Source organism: Equus quagga, chromosome 17 (assembly GCF_021613505.1).
Source record: "Equus quagga isolate Etosha38 chromosome 17, UCLA_HA_Equagga_1.0, whole genome shotgun sequence".
Taxonomy (NCBI): Eukaryota; Metazoa; Chordata; class Mammalia; order Perissodactyla; family Equidae; genus Equus; species Equus quagga.
In genome coordinates, this window is record NC_060283.1 from 29,274,998 (window position 1) to 29,297,510 (window position 22,513).

At 40.4% G+C, this 22,513-nt stretch overlaps 1 protein-coding gene across 9 annotated transcripts in view; it reads right to left on the reverse strand.

Moving 5' to 3' along the window:
* The window catches only part of CD44 (CD44 molecule (Indian blood group)), an 84,114-nt gene that overhangs the window by 14,596 nt on the left and 47,005 nt on the right, over window positions 1-22,513 (reverse strand). Inside the window, exons 6-14 of one of the 9 annotated variants that reach the window (XM_046644450.1) lie at window positions 18,615-18,734; window positions 14,975-15,100; window positions 12,057-12,170; window positions 11,479-11,595; window positions 8,065-8,193; window positions 6,453-6,590; window positions 3,383-3,484; window positions 1,538-1,627; window positions 464-670 (exon numbers count right to left, since the gene is read on the reverse strand). The exons of 1 other annotated variant lie outside the window; for it this stretch is intronic. In XM_046644450.1, coding sequence (XP_046500406.1) covers window positions 464-670; window positions 1,538-1,627; window positions 3,383-3,484; window positions 6,453-6,590; window positions 8,065-8,193; window positions 11,479-11,595; window positions 12,057-12,170; window positions 14,975-15,100; window positions 18,615-18,734 — 1,143 coding nt within the window. The remainder of the gene's footprint in view (window positions 1-463; window positions 671-1,537; window positions 1,628-3,382; window positions 3,485-6,452; window positions 6,591-8,064; window positions 8,194-11,478; window positions 11,596-12,056; window positions 12,171-14,974; window positions 15,101-18,614; window positions 18,735-22,513) is intronic. 7 more of the 9 variants (XM_046644451.1, XM_046644452.1, XM_046644453.1 and 4 more) reach the window with 7 other exon arrangements.

The window sequence follows — 22,513 nt, forward strand, 5'->3', positions numbered from 1 at the left end:
AAATTCACCAATCCATCACCAATAAAAGATAATAATTTCAGAGCAAAGATAATAGTATATTAAAATTATTCACATGTTGGGTAGAACCTTACTAAATAGACAGCCTGTATTAGTTGAATCAAATGCAATCGCTAGTATTTAACTACTTTGACCTACAAAAACATTGATTTCATATGATTCAACTTAATACACCACAGATCAGGAACAAGACAAAGAAAGAAATTCTACCATAACAACCAAGTCCCACAAATAGATGGAAATTACACTGGTAAATGAAAGCATTATTTATGTAAAATAGATCTAAGTTTACTTGCACTAGAATGATGATGTCTGATGAAAGCCATTCCCACATCACAAAGCATTCTAACCACAGCCTTTACAGAAAATGTCTCCCGCAATATGAGAGTATGTGCTATTTTTCTTACATAGAGAAAGCAAACCAGATAACAAGTGGCCAAATTACCTGAAAAGGAACCATCAACATGAGAGTTAGAATCGCCAAGAACAATAACTTCAGTAACTCCTGGGGACCCAGTCTTAGCAGGGGTCACTGGGGTGAGGGTGTTGTATTCCTTTGTGTCTGGGGCATGAGCAGTATAGCCCTCTCCTGAAGTAGCTGAGTCTTCAGAAAAGTTTCCACTTCTTCTTCCACCTCTGCCATCATTCCTATCTGTGTAGAGGTGCAATCGATGGTAAACCCACATTTCCAAGACCACCACCCGTTGTAAACTTATCTTCAAAATGTGCAATTGCTGCAAAAGTTTTCCACTTGTTATTTATGAACATGGAGCAAAAGACAGTGCGACATGTTACACTATTGAACAGAATCAGTATTTTGCAATCGACAACACCTGGACATCACTCAATGGAAGAGATTTCGGTGATCCTAATATCCAGAAAAGGATTGTGTTGCAACATCTGCCTGGGTTACTAAAGCTTTATGACACTACAACTGCAACCTTGAAGTCAACTCGGGTACTAGATAATCTTGAGCTCTCACTCAGTTGGACCCACCTTAAATGAAGTAGAGGAAACACACCATTGAATGGAAAGGTAAAATTATGCTGCATGCAATTGGAATAGCAAATGCAAGCTTTCACAGACCTGAGGCTTTGGTTATTTTTTCCTTTGCTAGAAGGGCACTGTTTCTTAGTCACCATGGATTTATGGTCCAGAGGATAAATGGCAAAATAATATTATTAATGCAAGGAAAACAGTGAGTGATATAATTCAGACCTTTACACCAATTATAAATCATAGATAAGCAATCTGTTATTTTTAAATTAAGCTACTAAGTCTAGAGTTTAAGAAACTCAATCTTTAAGATTAAGAAATACAGTTTTAACTTAACGTATATGGCTTCTAAAGGTCTACAAAGCAGAAAAATCAGAGAACCATCACCAGCCACACTTTCTGATCAGAAGTAAGAGCATAACAGCAACCAATTGATGTACCTCCACCACAGACACTGGAAAAACACCCACAGTTCACTGATTTTTATCAAGAGCTGAAGCCAACTGGGCTTTACAATCCTTACTGCTAGATGATGGAGTAGAAGTCATTGGATGGTCTTTATCTTCTTCCAAGCCTCCATGTGACGTAGAGAAGCTCTGAGTATGACTCTGCTCTGTTTCAATAAGGGATGAATCCAGCGTTAATTCTGAGCCTTGAAACAAATCGCCTGTTATCTGCTGACAGGGAGGATCTAGCTACTGTAGTGTCAGACGGGCAGGGGCGTAGGAATACCGAAGTTTGTGCACACCATTCTCTTCTGACTGAGGATTCTCCAGTTGGCTCCTCAGACCCTTCGCTTTTCAGTATAATCAACAAAGGTAATGAGCCAACATGATCCCTGAGCCAAACTTTGCCCACCCCACATCATCCTGGCCCAACTGTAGTATTTCTTCCAGTTACTCAGGAAAACCAGAGAACATAGAGACAGGGAAAAAGGAATGTTTGAATCCCAGTGTTCCTATCAACAATCGAGAGCCCCTAGCTGTGAGCCAAGAAGTGTGACTGTAGGGAAAATAAACACGACAATAGCAAGTAGTATACTTGTGACCACAAAAAGGAAGAAGCTTATCTAGAATGACCCGCTCAAGTAACTCCAGATCAACTTCATACAAGGAAATACTTAAGTCCCTTCCAAAGAACATTAAAGTTAATTTTACTCTGTTATTGGGTTTTTGATCTCATCTGTGGATGGGGATTCTCATCACTGCACTGAAACACCACGAAATGCCTGCCTGCGCAAACACAGAGCCCTCACTGAGACACATCAATGTGAGGTTGAACCATTGCCCATATCTGAAATCACTTTGACTGTTTTGAGCTGATTTGCTTTTGCATTCTTCTAAGAAAGGTACTGACGAGTTGCGGGCACAAGCACTCCATAAAGCACACCCATAAGCTGCGTCTACCACCAAGCAGACGTGACAACCAGGAGAGAGGCATTCACCAAATCCCAAACCCAACAGCAGAACGTAAGTCAACAGGGACATAAAATGGAACTATGAGACCTCGTGTTGGCAGGGACCATCTTAGGCTTATCTGCATCTCCTTTGATGCTCAACACACCGCTATTTACATTGGTGATGCTGGCTGATTTTTCCCTTTGCCTAAAAGGGCTCACATGAAGGACTCTGCCCATTATGTGTAGCAAGCAGTGAAATGAGATCCTCTTAATTCTGGATTTCTTTCATGTTCTGCCAAGAAATTATGAATGATTTCAGAGTGATCTCTAGGATAGCCCTGTACAGATAGTGGCCATTAAGGCTCCTAGAAGTTTAGCATTGCTTCTACCAGATGTTTAGTAATAGGAAGAGATATTAGCAAAATGTCCCTCTGTTCCTCTTTTGTTCCTAGGCCTGACACCTTTGTCATTGTCAACAACAGGCCTTGCCCCTCCTCTGTGGGCTGATGCAATTTCTCTATCTTCTATGATTACTGGGCCCAAAAATATCTTTTCACAACCATTAAAGCAATCCTACCCCTCTTCCGCCTTGATTGGAGGAAAGATGGGAATCCAAAGGAGATGGTCAGTTAAAAAAAAACATAGAGAAACCACTGCCCTAGCTGTGGCCTTGGGTTTCACTGACATAACCTAGTGAAGGAAAATCCACGGAATGGAGTCCCAAATCCTTTTTTTCCTTAATATAAAGTCATTGGATCTGGGAAGCACCAAGAATTAAGGCAAAATAAGATTTAAAGAATCCCGCCAAGAAATATAGATAATGAAGATATCTTTTACATCTTGGGCTGAGCTGAGCCACAAAGCACCAAATGCGCCATTCCGCCACCAAGCTCTGCATCCAGACCAACGTGAGCAAGAGCTGAAGCAGGAATACAGGTCAATAAAGGGGCTGCAGGTCATTATCCTTACGAGTTGTCATTGAAAGAGGTCTTGTCCTGTCCAACTCTTCCACCAAACCTGTGCTTGGATCTGCAGAAGGCTGAAGCGTTGTACTATGGCTGGAGTCCACATCTGAAGGAATTAAATTAGCGTTATTGCTTGACTTCCTAAACCACTACCTGAGGGTGGTTTGTATCTACAGCCAAACTATTCTTATATTCAAACCTGGGCAAGAGGAAAGAAAGCACATACTGATCCGTGTCTCCAGAACTGGAATACATTAATGTTTCTTCAAAACAGCATCACAAGAAGTAACTGGCTTTTATTTAAGGGCTGAATTGTATGAAAGCTACAATTTTTGTTTGTTTTCGCTGAGTCTGGAAGGACTCTAAGTGAGCAAATGATGGGCCTCCCAAGCTTCGCACAGAGACAGAACATAACCCCCGGTATGTTAGGGCGACTCCTAGGATGGCCCTAGACTTCCCCCATTCCATACACATCGCCTTTCTTGCAGACACATGGGATCTGACAAATGGAGAAAGGACAAAGCACACTGTTCAGGCAGCATTTTGTCACATCCCCCTTACTTGGCAAAAGCACATTTTTTATAGCCTTCTTCTCTCATTTGGTCCTCTTTTGTTTTACAAAGCAAATGTGCAAATAAAATATAAAATCATCATCTAATGCTACCTAGGTGGAGGCCACAGGAAGTATTCAGGGGCAAGAAATAAGAAGCAGTGGGTGTTAGTGAATCATTCTTCCTGTAAACAAAAGTATGAGGTGTCTTTGGAATTTAACATGTACAATGTTGAGCAGTACAAAAATTTCACTGAAATATTTATATGTGCTGTTTCTAATAATTATGACAGATCAAGTCTGCTGAAATCACATGTCCCGAGTGACGCAGAGGCCAAACAATCCATAAACACCATCACTGTTGCTGGCTCTCCAGTGAAAAGTCTACCCACACTGCTGCCTCTGGGGAGATGTAATCAGTTCCAGATGACTCCAGAGGGAAACACTGGAATACTGGTCACCCACATCTACACTGCAGCCTTTACGTATGAAAAGAAAAGAGAGCCAAGATCTTTGTAGGATGAAACATGGCTACTCTATTATCCCAGATTTCAAAAAGGAGGAAAGGTTAGCTAACCCCAATCAAAACCCAAAACAGATATTCTCCCAGAAAAAGTTCTGTCTGCTCTTGGTCTCTAGACATCTTGTTCATCTTCCCTCTTATAAGTAGAAGCTTTCAAGAAGTATCACACCATTCCATGGTTGAAGCCCACTGTAGTGTCCTTAATGTGTTCATCAATTTAATGGAATCTCTCTCCGTTCATCAGTAAGCAGACTTAACATAGATTCTGAAGTTATTTTACTGGCTTGGTTTTCCACTATGGCTATCATCGGTGCCTCCAGCAGCCATGTGCATAAACGTGTGTGCTGGGTCTGCATGTGGTACTTCAGCCACGCAACATAATGGTCCTAGCCTAGCCATTCAAACTCATCTTCCTTTGTGACGAACGGATCCACTTACTCTGACAAAGTCATTCCTTGGCTTTCCTTCCTTTGTGCCTTTCCTTACATGAGTCTCCTTCCTAGAAAAACCTTTTCCTGATTTCCTTTCTCTGATTATCCAGGTTTTTTTCCATTTTTCAAAAGCCAGATCCAATCTACCTTTCTCTGACATTCTGCAGACGGTACTCTGAATTTCTTTGGTGTTTATTGTTGGAAACATTCATTTGACATCTACTACTTACTGTCTCGTATTGTTAGATATATTTTGATGCTAAATGTTTACTTTTCTTAGCTAAATTTTAAGTTCCTTAAGAGCATGAACCATGAATGGTACATTGTCATGTCTCCATAATCATGAATGGTGCATTGTCATGTCTCCATAATGCCTTGCATGTTAGCAGATATTTAATACAATTGTAATTTAAGGGATATATGTTCACTAATATTTGGGTATGTCAGAGTGTTCTAAAAAACTGAAACTGCTGGATTCACTTCGGAGATAACTTTGTTTGATTCAATACCAAGAGACATCATTGTTGTGCTCTTAGAACTCACTTCAATAAGGACTGTGTTACATAAACCCTTGACAGTTTGGATCCAGGTTATATAGTCCATGCTATGACTGAAAATTCACATCCCCATATCGGTTCTTTTGGTTTATCTCCCTTTTCACAATGTTACATTTCTATGACAAAGATATCCCGTTAAAAAACCCCCAAACTTGCAGAACTATCCACGGGTATAGTAAGAAACACGGGATTCTTCGACTTGGCAAAGATTGAGAAAAGAGGAGCATCTCCTACTACCAACTCTGCAGATTCTCTAAGGAAAGTTGTCATCTCTTCTGGTAAAGGAAGAATTCCTTTCAAATATAAAAATTGGTCAAATGAAATCACAATTCTCCATTCCGCAGAACTACAACTAGTATCTTTTTATTCTCTCTTGTTTAATTTTGCTTTTGAATTGCTTATAGGTAAATAAGGATGATATTTAAGAAAATAGGGATTCCATCCTGTGTAAAAGTTGTCCATTCATTAAATTCACAAGTGTTTACTGAGGGCCAAGAGTGGTCTAAATCCTAAACCACTGAGTATTGTATTTATTTCTAAATGTGGCAAGAGTAAGTGATAAAGTTTTTTGAGCTTTTTAGTTACTTGTTTGGAAGGAGTACTCACCAATTTTTGACCTCCAAGATTTCTCTACCAAAGATGAGTTACATCTTTAGGTCTATAATGGAAATAGTCATGGAATAGATTCCATCGCTTCACTCTGTTAAAAACCCTGCACTTGGAAGCAAACGGGAAAAAAATCTTGAGACTGCTTCTTCTTCAGAGGAAATGACTTTCACGTCATCTTAGAACTAATTCTTCTTTAATCCTCCTGCCAAATTCTTCACTCACAGCCCAGGACTTCATATTTAGATGAATGTGCTTATCACTTCTTACAAGAAAACTAACTTCTGAAGAAACTTCAAGTTCCTTAGGAAAGTAGACTGGTCTAAAACCAAAGGCATATTTCTAGGAAAATAGCCATTTGGTGGTTTTCAAAAACATAATATATAAAAAAGCTCAGAGGTTATTACCCATCCATCTTTCCGTGTGATGACCTCGTCCCATTGGATGTGAGATTGGGTCGAAGAAATAAGTCCAGGAACTGTCCTCTTGACTCTGCGTTGTCATTCTTCGATTTGGATGGCTGTCGTGGGCTGAGGCTGTTGTGACTAGGCAGTTCAAGCAATTGTCAAAGTGTTAGTTGACATTTGGCCAGGGATATACTGATTTATTAAAAAGGCTATTCTTGAGACAAGACAATGAAACCATCTTCCTGGCATAGGGGCCCAGGAAGTTGCATAAATGCAGAATGTTTTAGCAGGTATGGGTTCATTCATGCTCATTTTCTTAGCAATCAGCATGTGAACTGGAGGACACAGAAGCATTAATGACTTTCTCAGTGGTTAGAGGATGAGCTAGAGACACTGAGTGAAGATGAAGAAGCAGTTCTCGACCCATGCCATGTTGCCACCGTCCCCCAAAGGAGGAAGTGTAAGAGCCCAAGCACATGACATCATTCCGAGACAACCACACCCCAGTGAAATGCACATTAGGCTGGCAGTGATTTAGAGAAAGAATAAGGTAACACTCCCCATGAGATAAACGTGAAAGTAAACGCCATTCATCTCAAAAGCATGAATGGAATCCATTAGCAGCATTACCTTCTATCAATTGGATTTATGGCATGAGTGACCTATAAGAATGCAGCATATACTTTTGCTCCATTCTGAGCCAGTGGAGAAGTGTAGGTGGAAAAGAATACAAAAGTGGCCCCTTAGCAATAACCACACCACAAAGCCAGTCACTGAATCCATTGCTCTTGCCAGGAATGCATTCAGAAGTTGCCACACACTGGAAGGACATTATGCGTTATATTCTATATTGCAAATGGAAACCTAGGAATATTTATCAATGATATCAAATGAGAATATGGAATTCATATTCTTTTACAAGGCAGGATGCATTTCAATGTTTCCATCACACAGACAAAAGAATCATGCATAAGAGCTTGCAGAGCCAAGTTCTCTAGCATCACGTAGAGATGATGAAGACTTGAGTCCGGTTTCCACAATCCCACAAGTCAAGAAAAGAGAAGGTGTGTTTTTTTTAAAATCTTAGCAAAAAAATTGTACATTCAAGGAGAAATCTCCAAACAGACATGACAAAAGGGCCAAATGACATCAGACAGGTATTTTTCTCAAAATGTCTGGCTCCATTTCTTCAAACACTGGGGTTCTGACCAAATGCTTTCTAACAAGCCTAGTGTTTCATAGAACCATATTACAAAGCCTGGACCCACACCATAGAGTGGATTCCTCTACAAAAAAAAGGGAGCATTTTCCAAGATCAGAGTCTCTGCTACACTCTCACTAGGGCATGCCCAAAACTGGATCTGAGAGTGACATATTCCAGGGCACATTCTAGTCTCTGTGCCTCCTTCATGCGCTTATAGCCATTCCTGTCCCGGTGATTGGTTATGAGCACGTAAGGGTTGGCTCTGTGTTGACTGCATCATAATTTATTAAGGAACTTTAACATCTCATGGCAATTCCTTCAACGTCTTTTTGTTCGCTGTCCTCAGTGCCCAACATTGAACCCAAGAGGAAGTTTCCACCCACATTTGCTTATTAAGCTATCCATTACCAGCTGTCCCTGTTGCTGAAGGAGAGTCTTCCTTTGGCGTTTGGGTGTATTCCCCACGCCATCCGTCCTCAAACCACTGCTCTTTCTGGGTAGCTGTGTCTTCTGCTGTCCTACTAGAAAGCGCCCAGGCTGTGAGAAGAATGGCAATTGTGAGGCATTATTGTTCAATTTCCTCACCAAAACATATCTCTCTACTTCAAGGGCATATACACGTGGGAGAGAAGGTAGACTAGAAAAGCGGCAAGGAGGCAGACCGCCGATATTCTGAAAGGGAGCTTAGAAATCAAGCGGCCCTATCCTTTAACTTTTCAGATGGGAAAACTGGGGCCCAGAGAAGTTTTGATTTGCTCAAAATCATATCGTAGATCGGCACAAAGTTAGAACTAGCCCAGAGTCTGTGAATCCCCAGTATTCTTCTTATTTTACTAGCGTCTATGGCCTCATGTATCCTGCCTGAGAAAACTGTTGTTCAAAGAATTAACCTCTTTGCTCCAGTGGTTTTGGGGGAAGGACTATCTTATATAAGAACCTACAACAGGATGAGTGTCATGGGAGACCTTCTCAAATGGTGGTCACATCAGCCATAATTGTATGCACTGGAAATGCACCTGCAGTGGATTTGCCCAGCATAGAAGACGTTGGGAATAACACAGAGGCTACTTCACTGACGCAAATGACTTGTGTTACGTCTGTGTGGCATCCAAAATTGCCAAAATTACTTTTTATCCTTTGGGGGGAAGATTAGCCCTGAGCTAAATCTGCCGCCAATCTTCCTCTTTTTGCTGAAGAAGACTGGCCCTGAGCCAACATCCATGCCCATCTTCCTCTACTTTATATGTGGGACGCCTACCACAGCATGGCTTGCCAAGCGGTGCCATGTCCGCACCTGGGATACAAACTGGTGAACCCCAGGCCACTGAAAAGGAGCGTGCAAACTGAAGCGCTGTGCCACTGGGCTGGCCCCCAAAATCACTTTTTAATAAAATTAGTTCAGTGGAAGAAAAACTATCTAAGCCAGTGTTTGGTAATATATAAACAATACCAATGTGTGATAGACTTAACATTTCAGCCACTCAGTGTTGTAACTGTCCAGTTTCGAAAAGGAGAAAATGAATGGAACAAAATTGTATCAGGGTTTCTCTGGGAAAAATCAGAAAGCCACTGACATTTTCATCTATAGCAACTAATAGCAGATTTTTAGTTGATCAAGAAAATGAGAGCTTATCAACTTGCCAAGCCAAAGTATATTTTGCAACTTGTAAAACTGATTGCATTTTATTATTTTAGAAAACGATATGTGTGATGTGAGAACAGCAAATACATTTGAAAAATAAAACTAATTTTCCTCGTTTTACCCTTGCAATGGCCAAAACATTCCTGGGGCTAATTGGTTGTCCAGAGGGAGGCAGAAAAAATCCCAAATCTTAAGTTTTATCTCCCACTGACTAAATCACTACCTCTTGACAAATAAGCAAGTTAGGAAAACCGCTGAATGCAATGACAAAAAAAGAAAAATTAATCCAAACACAGACTGTCTAGTCAAAGTTTTTACTTTTGAAGAAAAAAGAGAAATGCATATGTATGCACACATGTGCACAAGCGCACGCACACACACACTATATGCTCCTATCACTATCTTTACAAACACAAAGATCTTTTTTTTTAAATATATATATACCTTTTTTAAAGATTGGCACCTAAGGTAACATCTGTTGCAAATCTTCTTTTTACTTCTTCTTCTTCTTCCCGAAGCCCCCAGTATATAGTTGTATATTCTGATTGTAGGTCCTTCTAGTTGTGCTATGTGGGACACCGCCTCAGCATGGCCTGACGAATGCTAGGCCTGCGCCCAGAATCTGAACTGGTGAAACCCTGGGCCGCCGAAGCAGAGCGTGTGAACTTAACCACTCGGCCACGGGGCTGGCCCCCACAATGATCCTTTAACTATCTAGTAACCTGCTGTTTTCAACATATGAGTTAGCAGAGTATAGGATTTCCCTTGTAAAATATGAAAGTTGACTCTCTTCTACAAATTGTGATGTTCTTTTGATAAAGCCCAGTGGTCACCAACCAGAGCTCTGTGTTTGCAAGCACTGATAAGACAGTTGCTGCAGCTCTCGCTGTCTTCCCTCTGTTAGGCGCTGTCATGTCCGGTTTTTCAACTACCCTCCAGTGATGACGCCCCTCCCTCACCACCTTTTGACAATAGGTTCATTAATTCCAAGCCTCTTATGTAACTTTCTATTTTTTAAGTACAAACTGTCTTAAATCATTTCTGAGTTACACTGTCAGGACCCAAAGGGGACGGTATGGAATCCCATGCTTAAGAGACTTCTGCTTCTCGTTCCTTCTTCTAGCAGAAGATTCTTTTTTTTTAGCTTGGCCCATAATCCTCACGCGTGTATCAGATCCATTGGGGTAAATAATGAGACGTAGGCCTGTTGGACACATTCAGTACAAAGCCCAGGATTTACTAACCTAGTCCTAGCTGACGTCCGAAACATTTCTTTTGTTGTTTGAAGACATCCCTCAAACCATGGTTCCCCAAACCCCTTTGGTTTCTCCCTTTGGCTTCTAAGTGGCTGTTTCTTACATTTTTCCTTTAGGAGTATCCAAGGCTAGGAGAACAACGGTTGAATCCTAGCTTTAAAAATGCTACAATCCTAAATTAAGGCTTTTAAAATTCCAAACATGATAGACAGCTCTTTGAGAAATAGATGAAAGAAGAAGAGTATATACTTCTCACTTTTTGTTTCTCCTATCCTCATGGTCCAGGAGTGAACGAGATTGTTTTAGAAAACCTGAGATGTTTGTACATAAATGGAAATAACAGCATCAAAGCCTTCCCCAAGCTACCCCGGGTTCAAAAACAGAAATAGAACAGTCACAGAATTCAAATATAGACCATTTGAGCTATTGACTATCCTCCAAAATTACAAGGGATGTCTTTCTACAATGCAGTGAGGAACAGAATGGGAAAAAGAAACTGGATTCAACAAAGACCTTCATAGAAAATAAAAATCCCAAAGATCATTGCATTTGTCGCGCTTTCTTCCCAGATCCCACTACTAAACACCAAAAAAACCCACTCTTCATGATACAGTTCCATAAACACACTCAAACCACCCAAGTGGAACGTCTAGGAATCTTTGACACAAAAACCTTATCTCGGATCTTTGTAAACTTTTTATCTTTTTAAACATTTGGCCTTTTGGGCAACCTAGAAAATTAGCATTTTTCTGTCAATTTCTAAAAATTGTGTGCAGATTTGGCAGCTTTTCATTCTCTGGGGATAAAAGAAATTAGTGTATGGAAATAGAAGATGTGGCCAATGTCTAAAAAGAAGACTTCCCTGTCCTCTGGAACGCCTCCACTAACTCATCTAAACAGACCGCTGACCGCCATCCTTCTTACTTGAGCTTGTAGAATGCTGGGTCTCCTCTTCGTCATGATGCTCATGGTGAACGAGAGGAGAATGTGGTTCCTGGGTCTGACTTTCTCCATAAGCACTGGTGCCACTTCTGTCCACATCTGTTGTGATGATGGTTATATACACTGTGACTTTTTATCAACCAACCTTGATGGTTCTGTTCTTCCATTGAAGTACATGCTACTTAATGGTTCTATCCCTAAATAATACCTCTGAGTGTCTACTATCAATACTTTTGAGTGACTTCACTAATCTCTCCCAAGAGAAAACCAACGGGCATGGAAATTCTTAATGATTAACTGTTATTCCACTATAACCTCTTTGTCAAGGGCAGCACCATAATGGTTTCATTTTTATAACAAAGCAGCATAAAATACCTTATGCCCAGATGGTATGATTGATAAATGACTCCTAAATTACACTGAGTATTCTCCTGAAAGCTCACTAAGAATGTGTGATGAGATATTAACTAAATTCCTCACTGTGTTCTGATGATTGACCTTTGCAGCATCATAGACTTCAAGGGAAAAAAGTCTTTAATTAAGTGTGCATAACCCATTACCAGTCATCCTTGTGGCTGTCTGAAGTAAGATGCCTGGAGTTGAATGGCCTGGGCTCCAGTGCCGCCAATCCTCGTTCACTTCTGGGAACTTAAAAATCCGTGGTTTGGTTGGAACTGTGACAATGATGATTGAAGTAATTAAGAAAATGTTATTTCTCGAGCCTTCACCACTTTTTTTGCACATTTCTCCCTCCTTTAGTCTACAGAGTGAATCATCTATAACAGGTTGTATAGATGCTTGAGTGGAAATGGAGGGAAAGCAGAGAGTGCCTTCAGCTTGATTCAGCCATGTTGTTAAGCATCTCAGTGTCCTTTGCATTCTGTCATAGAATACGCTGGGGTCAGAACATGAGATCTTTCGGAGACAGCAGCCAAAGAAGCTGCAGCAGGAGGAAGAGCAGCTTTGAAGACACCAGCCCGCCACCGAGGATAACCAAAGATGTCGGAGCTTTGCCCGTCCGTGCAGTCTGTAAAGGCCCTCTGCACTTGAAAGCACAAGGAATTTGGATCGCTGCAAAGTGTGCTGCATGAGATTTTCAGGCTGCAGAGGTAGATACTTGAAATTTACACCACGATGATCACGTTATTTCGTTAGTAGTTTTGGCGGCGGAAAGGAACACCCTGAGCAGCCAGAGTTTTCCTAGAGATGATTCTAAGAGAGAATAGCTACCTAGAACAGCCATATGATTGAGCTCTACATTTCTGAATATATCAAACACCTATGGTATTCGCATCAAATACAAAGCATTTCATGAGCAAGCCATTCAGAGCCAAGAAAGCAAAACAAGACACACGTGTTCAGTGGAAAAACACCAGAGGCGACCAACCACCATCACAGCAGCTCCCCAGGAAAAAAAGAGGCATACATCCACCAGTGCCCTGATGCTGTCACTCAAAACGACAGGGCTGTAATAGGAAATGCACCTGACAGAAGGATCACGACAAAATCAGAATCAATGACTTTTGTGACAAGGTTATTGGCAAATCCATCCTAATTCTTTCCAACTTTATTTTGATACCCAAATAATACAAAACTCTTTTCAGAACTGTAATACTATCAGCTCTATTTCACAAGTTAAGAAAATCTGGTTTAGAATCCTTAACCATATTCTCAGTAAGTATTAAAAAATGGCAGTTACCACACCCCTACAGAAGAAGCAGGGCATCCTCCTGAATTATGTGCATAGGTGCCAAGCAGAAAAGTGAACTGAAACTGGAAAATATGACACAGAGATGAAAAATGCCAAGGGGAGTTTTCCCTGGTGCTTGATCATACAAATTATTTTCAAGTTAATCTGTTTGGGTTGCCACCAAAGAGAGTTTAGTTTCTCAAGTATCAAGACCACGTCTTTACTGATGACCCCACCTGGAAGATGGGGCCACATCCTGAACCCCGGAGAGAGTGTAACAGTAAAGTTCCAGTGTTTTTGGTTATTTGATTTTCTTTCTGAAGTGACTAAAAAGAGTTTCCTTTTTCTATAGACTTGTTTTCTGAGGTGTCCAGGTTAAGAAATACACCAGTCAAAAATTTAGATATAAAGCATCTAGTTCTTCTAAAGTATTTGTCATCTCAGTGCCATATACTCAGATGCCTTCAAGGTCTAAGCTATTTTCTGGATCCCTCTTCTCCTGGCTGCTGTCCATTTGGGGATAAAACTCTTAGGTTTCAATGGGACAGATAGAACTTGAGTGACCTGAGAGAGCTCACGTAACATCCCAAAGGCACGCCTCCTCTAAGGGAAAGCAGAGCTGGGATGGAGTCAGGCTCAGCATTCTCATCTCTGTTCAGCAATATCTTAGGTCATTACAGGTATGTACAGGAAATTCAGTCATCTGGAAGAATATTAGGCCAACTTTTGCATTTTTTAAGGACATTTTTCAGCTCAATTTCCATGTGTGTTTTCAAAAAGCATTATAGCTGTCACAAATTCAGTTACTATTATGCAGTGATCACTATTTGCTTTTAACAATTGGCACTGTTTTGTTAAAGCTCAGCTGACATTTGTCCTTCCCTTCAATGTCTTTCTGTTATATGGGTGCCCAACTCTGGATTCGTCCCCTTGACCTCAATCAGGTTTTGATTAAGTAAGACAATTCTTGAGTTCTGGTTCCCATCTTTTAAGCCTTCCCAGAGCCTTCTAAATCTTCAATGTAGGATCATGTACAGCTTTTAATTACTACCCTCTCAGCCACATTCTCCAAGCCTATCGCTTCAACAGACCAGGAGTTCCTTGAAGACAAGGGCTCTGGCTTTTTTCATCTCTGAGTTGTCAGCACCTAGCACAGTAGGAACACAATGGTTACTTGTTGTAATGTTTTGCTATGCCATTCTCTGACAAAGCTCAATAATTCAAAGAGAATCTGTAGCAGCAGATCATATAAATAAACAAAACAGGAAGAATGTGAGACATGAGAAATTTTATAACAGACACTTTTCCCATTTCTCCTCCAAATATGTTTTGGTTTCCATTCAAAACATTTCTTCATAATCCTTTTTTTTTTTTTTTGAGGAAGATTAGCCCTGAGCTAACATCCGCTGCCAATCCTCCTCTTCTTCTTTTTTTTTTTAATTTTTGCTGAGTAAGATTGGCCCTGAGCTAACATCTGTGCCTGTCTTCCTCTGCTTTATATGTGGAACACCTGCCACAGTATGGCTTGATAAGCAGTGTGTAGGTTCATGCCCAGGATCCCAAACGGCGAACCCTGGGCTACCAAAGTGGAGTGCACAAACTTAACCACTACACCACTGGGCTGGCCCCTATCCCTTCATAGTCTTATTGAGGTAGAACTAAGGTATGATCATGGGCTCATGCTCATTTTTCCTATTAACTGTTTCCCAAGATAGATACTATTGGGCATCACTCAGATTAATTAGTAAGCCTCGTGCAAACGATTCTACTGTAATTGATTATTCTTACTGGTGCTGGAGACAAAATCTTCATCATCATCAATGCCTGATCCAGAATAACTGGGGTGTTTGTCTCTTTCATCTTCGTTTTCTTCAGTTGGCTCCCAGCCTGCTGAGATGACATTTGAATCCGTACCTGTTGTGGTGACTCGCATTAGTGGCTGAGCTGGATGTCAAGCAACCCATTTGACAAAGGAAGAAAGCCAGGTACAAAGTGTATAATGGAATCCCAAAGATTATAAGGAGAAAGCGAGATGTTTGACTTGTATACCCCAAATTCTTATATCCTGGTCTCTGAAGCTAATACATAGATCTAAAAACAATCGGCTATGATCTTTATAACTGAACATGCTCTTTAAGGAGTTTAAAACCATAAATATGGACATAACCCCACCAAAGCAGTAAAAAAAAAAAAAAAAGGCCAATGAATGCTCCCCCATGCTTTCAGATGCATTTCTTATTAACTTACTAAGCACATGCCATTAAAGTTAGGATGTCAAGAATAGAATGGAAAGATTTCACATGTGCCTATTTGTTGTGTGAAGCCACCTTCAGAAAAACCTTGGAATCTAAACACACTTCAATCATTTCTAAGATTCCATAGTTGAAATCACAATTTAATAATTCACTTTTTTATCTTCTCTAACGTCAAATCACTGTAGCTCTGAACGCAAGTGAAAGCTACACTGCAGTTCCCAACAGCACTTTAGCATAGAGCAAAACAAGTTAGTCACTTAATAGAGAAGTCATGCTTGGCATTTATTAATGAACCAAAAGGGTTGACTACAGTGGATTGTAGCCAAGATTTTGAGAAATTCTCACTTTTTCCCTTTTGGATGCAATCACAGGAAAGGAGATGGAAATCTTCCAGCTCTGCTCAGTGGTTACTGTAGAAGATGTCTCTGCCCTGAAACGGGGTTGCCTACATTTTGAATGAGATGGGCAATATCTTTTGGAATGACTCTTAGTCTTTTCATATTATTAGTGTCTACCCCAAGAATAGTTCCACTGATGGAGATTTGCTGTGTTTTATTATTTCTAGCTCTACTGTTCTATTTTCTCATGAAAAGTCAAGAACTTTTTATAATTTTGGTCATTTTAGAGGATCTTTCAGAGGCAAAATTTTGTCCTCTCATCAAGAAGGACTTGGCCCCTTTTCACAGCTCCTTACCAGCCTCCTCCAGGGCTATAGTAATTCTACAGAGTAGGAAGAAGAAATCTGCTCACTAATGCTACAAAATCAAACACGGAGATCTCAGAGCTCATGATTTTTCTAAAGTCATCAAAATCATTTGTGAAAGTAGAAAGGTCTTTAGACTTTGACAACATCTCAGAGGTCAATGAGAATTATTGACCACTGTCAAGGAGACACATGAAATGAGATAATCAACTCATTGCCAGCCATTCTTGTTGTTGTGTGAAGAAAATTCTTGGACTCTGATGGTTGAAACCACCGTGAAAACAAATCTTGGGCTTCTCGCCTCTTCACTGCTGTTTTGGGAGCTGCACACTAGTACTCATCAAAGCCATTGTAACCATAACTGAGTTGATTGCTGAAAGGCTAATTATAAGTTCCTAAGAAATAACGTTGTATATGCTTTAACTTTTTCACTACTCAAGAGAATTATCTGTAGTTGATATAGATGGCAGAAAGAATGGGATAAAAGCACAGAAGTTCCATTTCTTTCAGAGGCCCAAGCTGGAGTCCACAGAATGTCAAAGATGGAAGGACCTTACATATCATCTACTTCATGCTCCTCATCTTACAGATGAAAAAATTGTGCTGGACAGACCTTGACTTGTCTAAAGTCAGAAAGCTAAACAACAGAGAGAGATCAAAGAGAGCATGAGAGCAGTCTTCAAATTTTAAAAGGCTATAACATAAGAGAGAGATTAAATTTTTGCCTGTACTCCCAAAAGGCCAAACTAGGACCCGGGGTGTGAACTTCAGGGAGATAAATATTCTTTCAAATGTGGGATTTAAAAAAGTAATAATCTCAACTATCCAACAATGAGCTTCTTCATAAAATATTATGTTCCCCACCATCAGAAAGATCTATTAACAGGAAAGCTGTGTAAGAGATCAAATGATTAGAAGTGTTGACTGAACTAGACCGTCTAAGATCATCTCCAATCTGAGTCTGTGACTCCAAAACCTGGCTGTTCGGAGTCCTAGCCCTTTATCTTTCACACACTCTACCCTGGCCAACCAATATTGTTCTCCAAGAATTCAGGATATGATATTTCTTCCAGCAATCCCAGCCATCCTCAAAATATGGGAGAATGACACATGAAGGGGAAGACTAAAGAAGACGCCTTTCCACTTTTCTCCACTTAGAGTCCAAATCGTCTAACAACCTCACTCATGGGCACTTTTTATATAAACACTATATTTTGCAAAGCAGAACAGGACACTTTGAGTCCCAGGTTTTGAAAATAGGATAATCAATCAAGAAAGACAGACAGACATGAAGTAACCTAATGGTCTCACTAATCAGATCAGAAGCAAGAGTCCTGATCTGAAAACTTTCAAAGACTTCCATTTCTGCAACCACGACGTTCACCAGAAGAATATTAGATATTATTAGACGAAAAACTGAAAAAAAAGTTCCGCGACACTGAAACTCTCATTAAATTCCCAAATACAAAAATAAGGTGAATTAGATTTCTTTCTTCAGCTATCAAGAAAGCCCAGAAATGACCCATGATGAAACACTGACAAGATCATTTCCTTCACACTGTTTGTGCTATGAAGATAAACATTGCAAACATTTAAAAACGGCATTTTGTTATTCCGCTCTCTGTCTGTCTCTTGTTCCTTCTCTTTCCAGAATTGTCTTAATCACTACGATATGCAATCATGACATCAGCACTATTTTTCTTACTTGAATATTTGTCGAAATAAAGGATATAGTTTATTCAATGTCTTGTAAGCTAAGCAAACTTTACATTGGCTTAATGGAAGGACCATTTTTATTGCTCTCCTTCTGTAGAAAGAATGCCTAATTATTTTGAAATATGGCCATATCCTCCATCAACAAAAGTTAATAAAGGAAGATATACTTGTAATCTCCCACTGTCAGAGACTTTGAGTCTTTTCCCACAAAATCTCCCAAGTCAGAATACTTTGCAGGGGTTCAGAATCAGTCGTCAAACATTCGGGAAGCTTGTTAGAGGCCTAGATTCTAAAGGAAAGTAACAGGGCACTTCCTACACTTTACAGCTGAGGTTTTAGATGTCCAAACAGACACCCGGGGCCTACACTTTCCATCTGTAAGTCAGTATCTCCATCTACTATTACTGACTGTGATAATTAGATCAGCAGAAAGTAGGAGTCTGCACTTTCTAACACACTTCTTTCTAGAGAACATGTTCTGAATGAATCTCCTAATCGAAGACTCAAGGAAAAATAATTCTGATTCTACATGCACATTGCCAAAAGGAAAACGAGTAGGACATTGAGAGTATCTAGTCATATCCCCAGATCCATAGGCCTCTCTGATAAATGAAATGGTACAGACTCTGTTCTCACTAAGGATGCTGATGGAGCATCAATAGGAAACTTCAGCGTGATAACGGATGCTCTTTTCCTTAACACTGAAACACTTGGCATTCAGGACAGCAAGTAAGCAAAAAACATAACAGTTTACCTGTCACTTCTGTCGTTGTCCTATCTTGAATCTTAGGCTGTGAATTACCAAACCAGAACCATATCCAATTATTTTGCGTGTGAGCTTCTGCATGGCTGTTTGAGTGCACAGTTGAAGTAACTGGATCAATTATGAAAATATCATTCAGTGAGATCTTTCTACAAAACCTTTACTCTCAGTTCTGTCTATGTATACCATCTGTATCTGTTATAGAATGGAGATCAGAAACAAATCGAGGCCTGATTTTATCTTTCCAGTCTCCTAAAGTCTCTTAGAATCTTAGGACAGCATTAGAAATACAAATTCTGTATGCATATCAATTCAGTGCTGCTCATTCTACAAACTGAACCCCCTGAATACAGGCTCAGAGCAAAATCAAGTAGCAACTTAATAACCTGTGATGGAAAAGAGATTTTGTATTTACTTGGCTGGGTGACCCTGCTGTGAACAGAAGGTCCTTGATGCAGCATTTCCTAAAGTTGCTTTCATTCATTTATTTTTGGAGTATCTTTAGAGGTGCTTGCCTGTATCTTTTGGGTCTATCATTTTACCCAGGTAGCCTGTGATGACAATCAGAATTTCAAACCTCCACCCCCACTCATTAATCTCAACTTAAGCTTTACACTTGAGCAGAAATCAGATCAAGCTTTCTCAAGTATCCATCTACCACTTTCTGTCACTTTTAATTCTAACTCAGAATGTATTTCCAGAAAACAAACACAAATGCGCAAGTTAGAGAAATTCTGGACTCTGTTCAAATTAGAGAAAGGACAATCAGTAAGATTTTACAACTTGAAATCTCTCATTCGACTCTCACGTTGGACTTGAGTCCAGAATGTTTCCCCGTAGAAGAAGAATGGCAAAGATGATCAGGATAAACATGTACACAGCTGAGGTTTTCATAAATCATTCTGAGTAACACACTCCTTTCAAAATTGGATGTTATGGCCTTTCTCCTCACAAAAGTGATCCTACACACTCAAAATTTTGCATATTATTTCAGGCAGCTCTTGACTACCTTGTGATCGATCACTGAACCTACTGGAAGTCCATGAACTCTAGGTTAAAATCTTTGACTCTATACACACCCAACGTCAACAACCTGCATAATACGTTCCATGCGACAGAGGACACATTTGCACAGAATAGAAAGTAGAGAGACAGCAGCCAATTTCACCAGTGATTCCCCAAGATAAAGCTGAGCAGCCCCTGGAAAAGTCACAGACACACCATTCTCACCTCAGAAACTTTATTAAGATCCACAGCTCCTGCCAGCCTCACCCTCCGGTGCACCAGCAAGAGACCACGGCAAGCAGACAGACAAGCGCAAGCTAGAAATCTGCATATTTCTGGCTTCTAGAAAGCAGTTGTATGAAATTTTGGAAAAATGGAAAAAGCTACTGTCTAGCCAGCAGAGTTTCCAATTTTCCCCACCTAACTAGGCGATGCCAGACCAAAAAAACAAAAACAAAAACAAAAAAATCTATCTATATAAAGACATATATATGTCTATATATATATATATGTATATTTCTTTGACACCCAGAAGACAAGGAAATAGAGCATTCCAAGGCAAGGGTCTGCTTCCTGGGTTAGTTTAGGTTTCTGGATTCCAAAGAATTCCAGATCACCAATAGAAAAGAGGCCAATGACACACCTGCAGGAAGGCTCTTCCAAAAATAGCATTTATAATAAAAAGTCTGCAGGAATTTGAAACCTACCCAGATGGTTGTTCTTACTGGCTTTCCCTATCGCCATCCACTAAGGACCCTTAAGGCAGGAAGGAGCCAGCGGAGCCAAAGTTGCACTTCCATGTCCTGAGCCAGCCCTCCTCTGGACCTCTGCCCTCCTGCGTGCGTTAGGGAGGATTTGCAGCCAGTCCCTCTCACTGAGTCCTGACTCTCAGTCCAACAGTCATGAGGGTTTGGGAATCTCCTCACTGGGCTTAGAAAATATAGCCTATTCAGGAACTCATCAACTGCAACTTGTCCTAGTAACTAGGCTATATGCTACGTTCAAGTTTCTACCTGCTTGCTTTCTTTGCCACCCTGCTGTGCATGAATGGATTAATTTGCAGCGCCCACGGGCCTTACTGGAGCCTATAGCACTTCAGTGGCCCTCAGGTTAGCCCTGGACTCACTCTGCTGGACAAACGAGCCTCTCTCTTCCTAAACCATCAACAGAAACTTAGCCAAGTGCTCTGGAAAGAGGAAAGCACGATTCTTTTCTCAACCCAAATCCCGAACTATGTTTTAGTTAAATCTCAAAGCATTCCTTTTCCCACTTGATTTCTGAACAGCATATAACTCCATGAAGACGGGAACAACTCTGTCCCCAGTAACGAGAGCAATGTCTGGCACAGAGAAGACCTCAAATATTGGTTGAATGGATGACTAGCTTACTTCTCTTCAATATTATTTCCTAATGGAGTTTACCACTGGATCCCAAGCCTTAAAACAAGCTGCTACACAGTAGTCCTCAAAATACATTTGCTGATTAACTCACTTAGGTGGGAAAGGTGCGATCTTTAAAAGATGTGCTATGAATGTTCATAAAATGTGCTAACTGCCTTTTCTAAAGCACATGTGAAATACTCGTTATTTTATATAGGCCACTAGCAGCTTGTTAACTTCATCTAGCTCCCACAAGACATATTTTGTCAGGGTTTTCTTCCTTGGTGGGAAATGGTACTTTAGGGTAGGCCTGATCTGCTTGTTGCTGAGACCATTGTTGTGTTTGCCAACAGCAGACAAAATGGCACACCCGGATGATAAGCACCGTCAACATGGCGACTCTTAGAAGTTAGGGAACCCAAGGGGCAGCAAGTAGCCAGCAGCACTGCCTCTTGGTTTGTAAAAGCTTCTTTCATGAAGCGTTGGCCGTGGGATTTCAGACAATGAGGTGACACAATCTCCAGAGAGCCAATAATCCAGGAAAGCATGGGCAATTTGAAAATATCTGCTTTTTGAAATGCTTCAAAGAATCCACAGAGTATGACCAGAACCCCGAGCCTTTTTCCATCATCTGCTCAGCAAGCTGCTAACAGAATTTTAAACCACTGTCAAGCAAGTAAACTTCCATTAAATCATGGTGCTCTGGAGGTTGCCCTGGCTTCTGGATGACAAGGCATAGGAAAGTTCCCCGACTTCACTTTCATAAACCAGGAGATTTCTGCCACAGTCTTTGGAGACCAGAGTTCCACCCCTCAAGAGCCACAGCCCGGAAAACAGAAAATCCACACCATACTAGGAAAGCTGCTCAAGAGGCAGATGCCCTATTTGTGTTGGAATAATCCTCCACAGAAGGAACACAGCCAATCTGGAAATCTGTTTTAAAACAAACCATAGGGAAAAAGCAGAGGGAAGCGAAGAAGGAGATAAGAGGGCCATGTAAACAGTTGTCAACGAAAGTGAAGCACGAGGAGCGAAAACCCAAAGAAATCCAATGCAGTGTTTACATATACCCACTCTTGGCGTCCCAAAGCAATGAGTTACCCACACAAACCAAGCAAGTATTAAGAGCCTTCTCCTACAGCCTGGAAATAAAACTCTTAAGCAGATTTAATTTGATCAGGTAACTCCTTCAGATATGCTTCTTTTGACCAAAAACAAAGGAAGTGCTTAGTGAATCATGGATGATGAATATAACTGAATATTGTACAGTTGATAATATTAATATAAATCAGGTCAAAACGTAAAAATATAAAGTTAAGTTGAAAAAGATAGCAGATGGAATGGTATGCATACACTATGATCCCAACTTCATAAAAACCTTTTTATCCATAGGGTGATAAGAACAAGAAGGAAACACACAAAAAAGAAAATAGCTTCCGTATCAGGCTTGAACTGTCATCTGTCAGGGACAAGAGAACAAGGGAAGTTCTTCTAAGAAACTTCCAA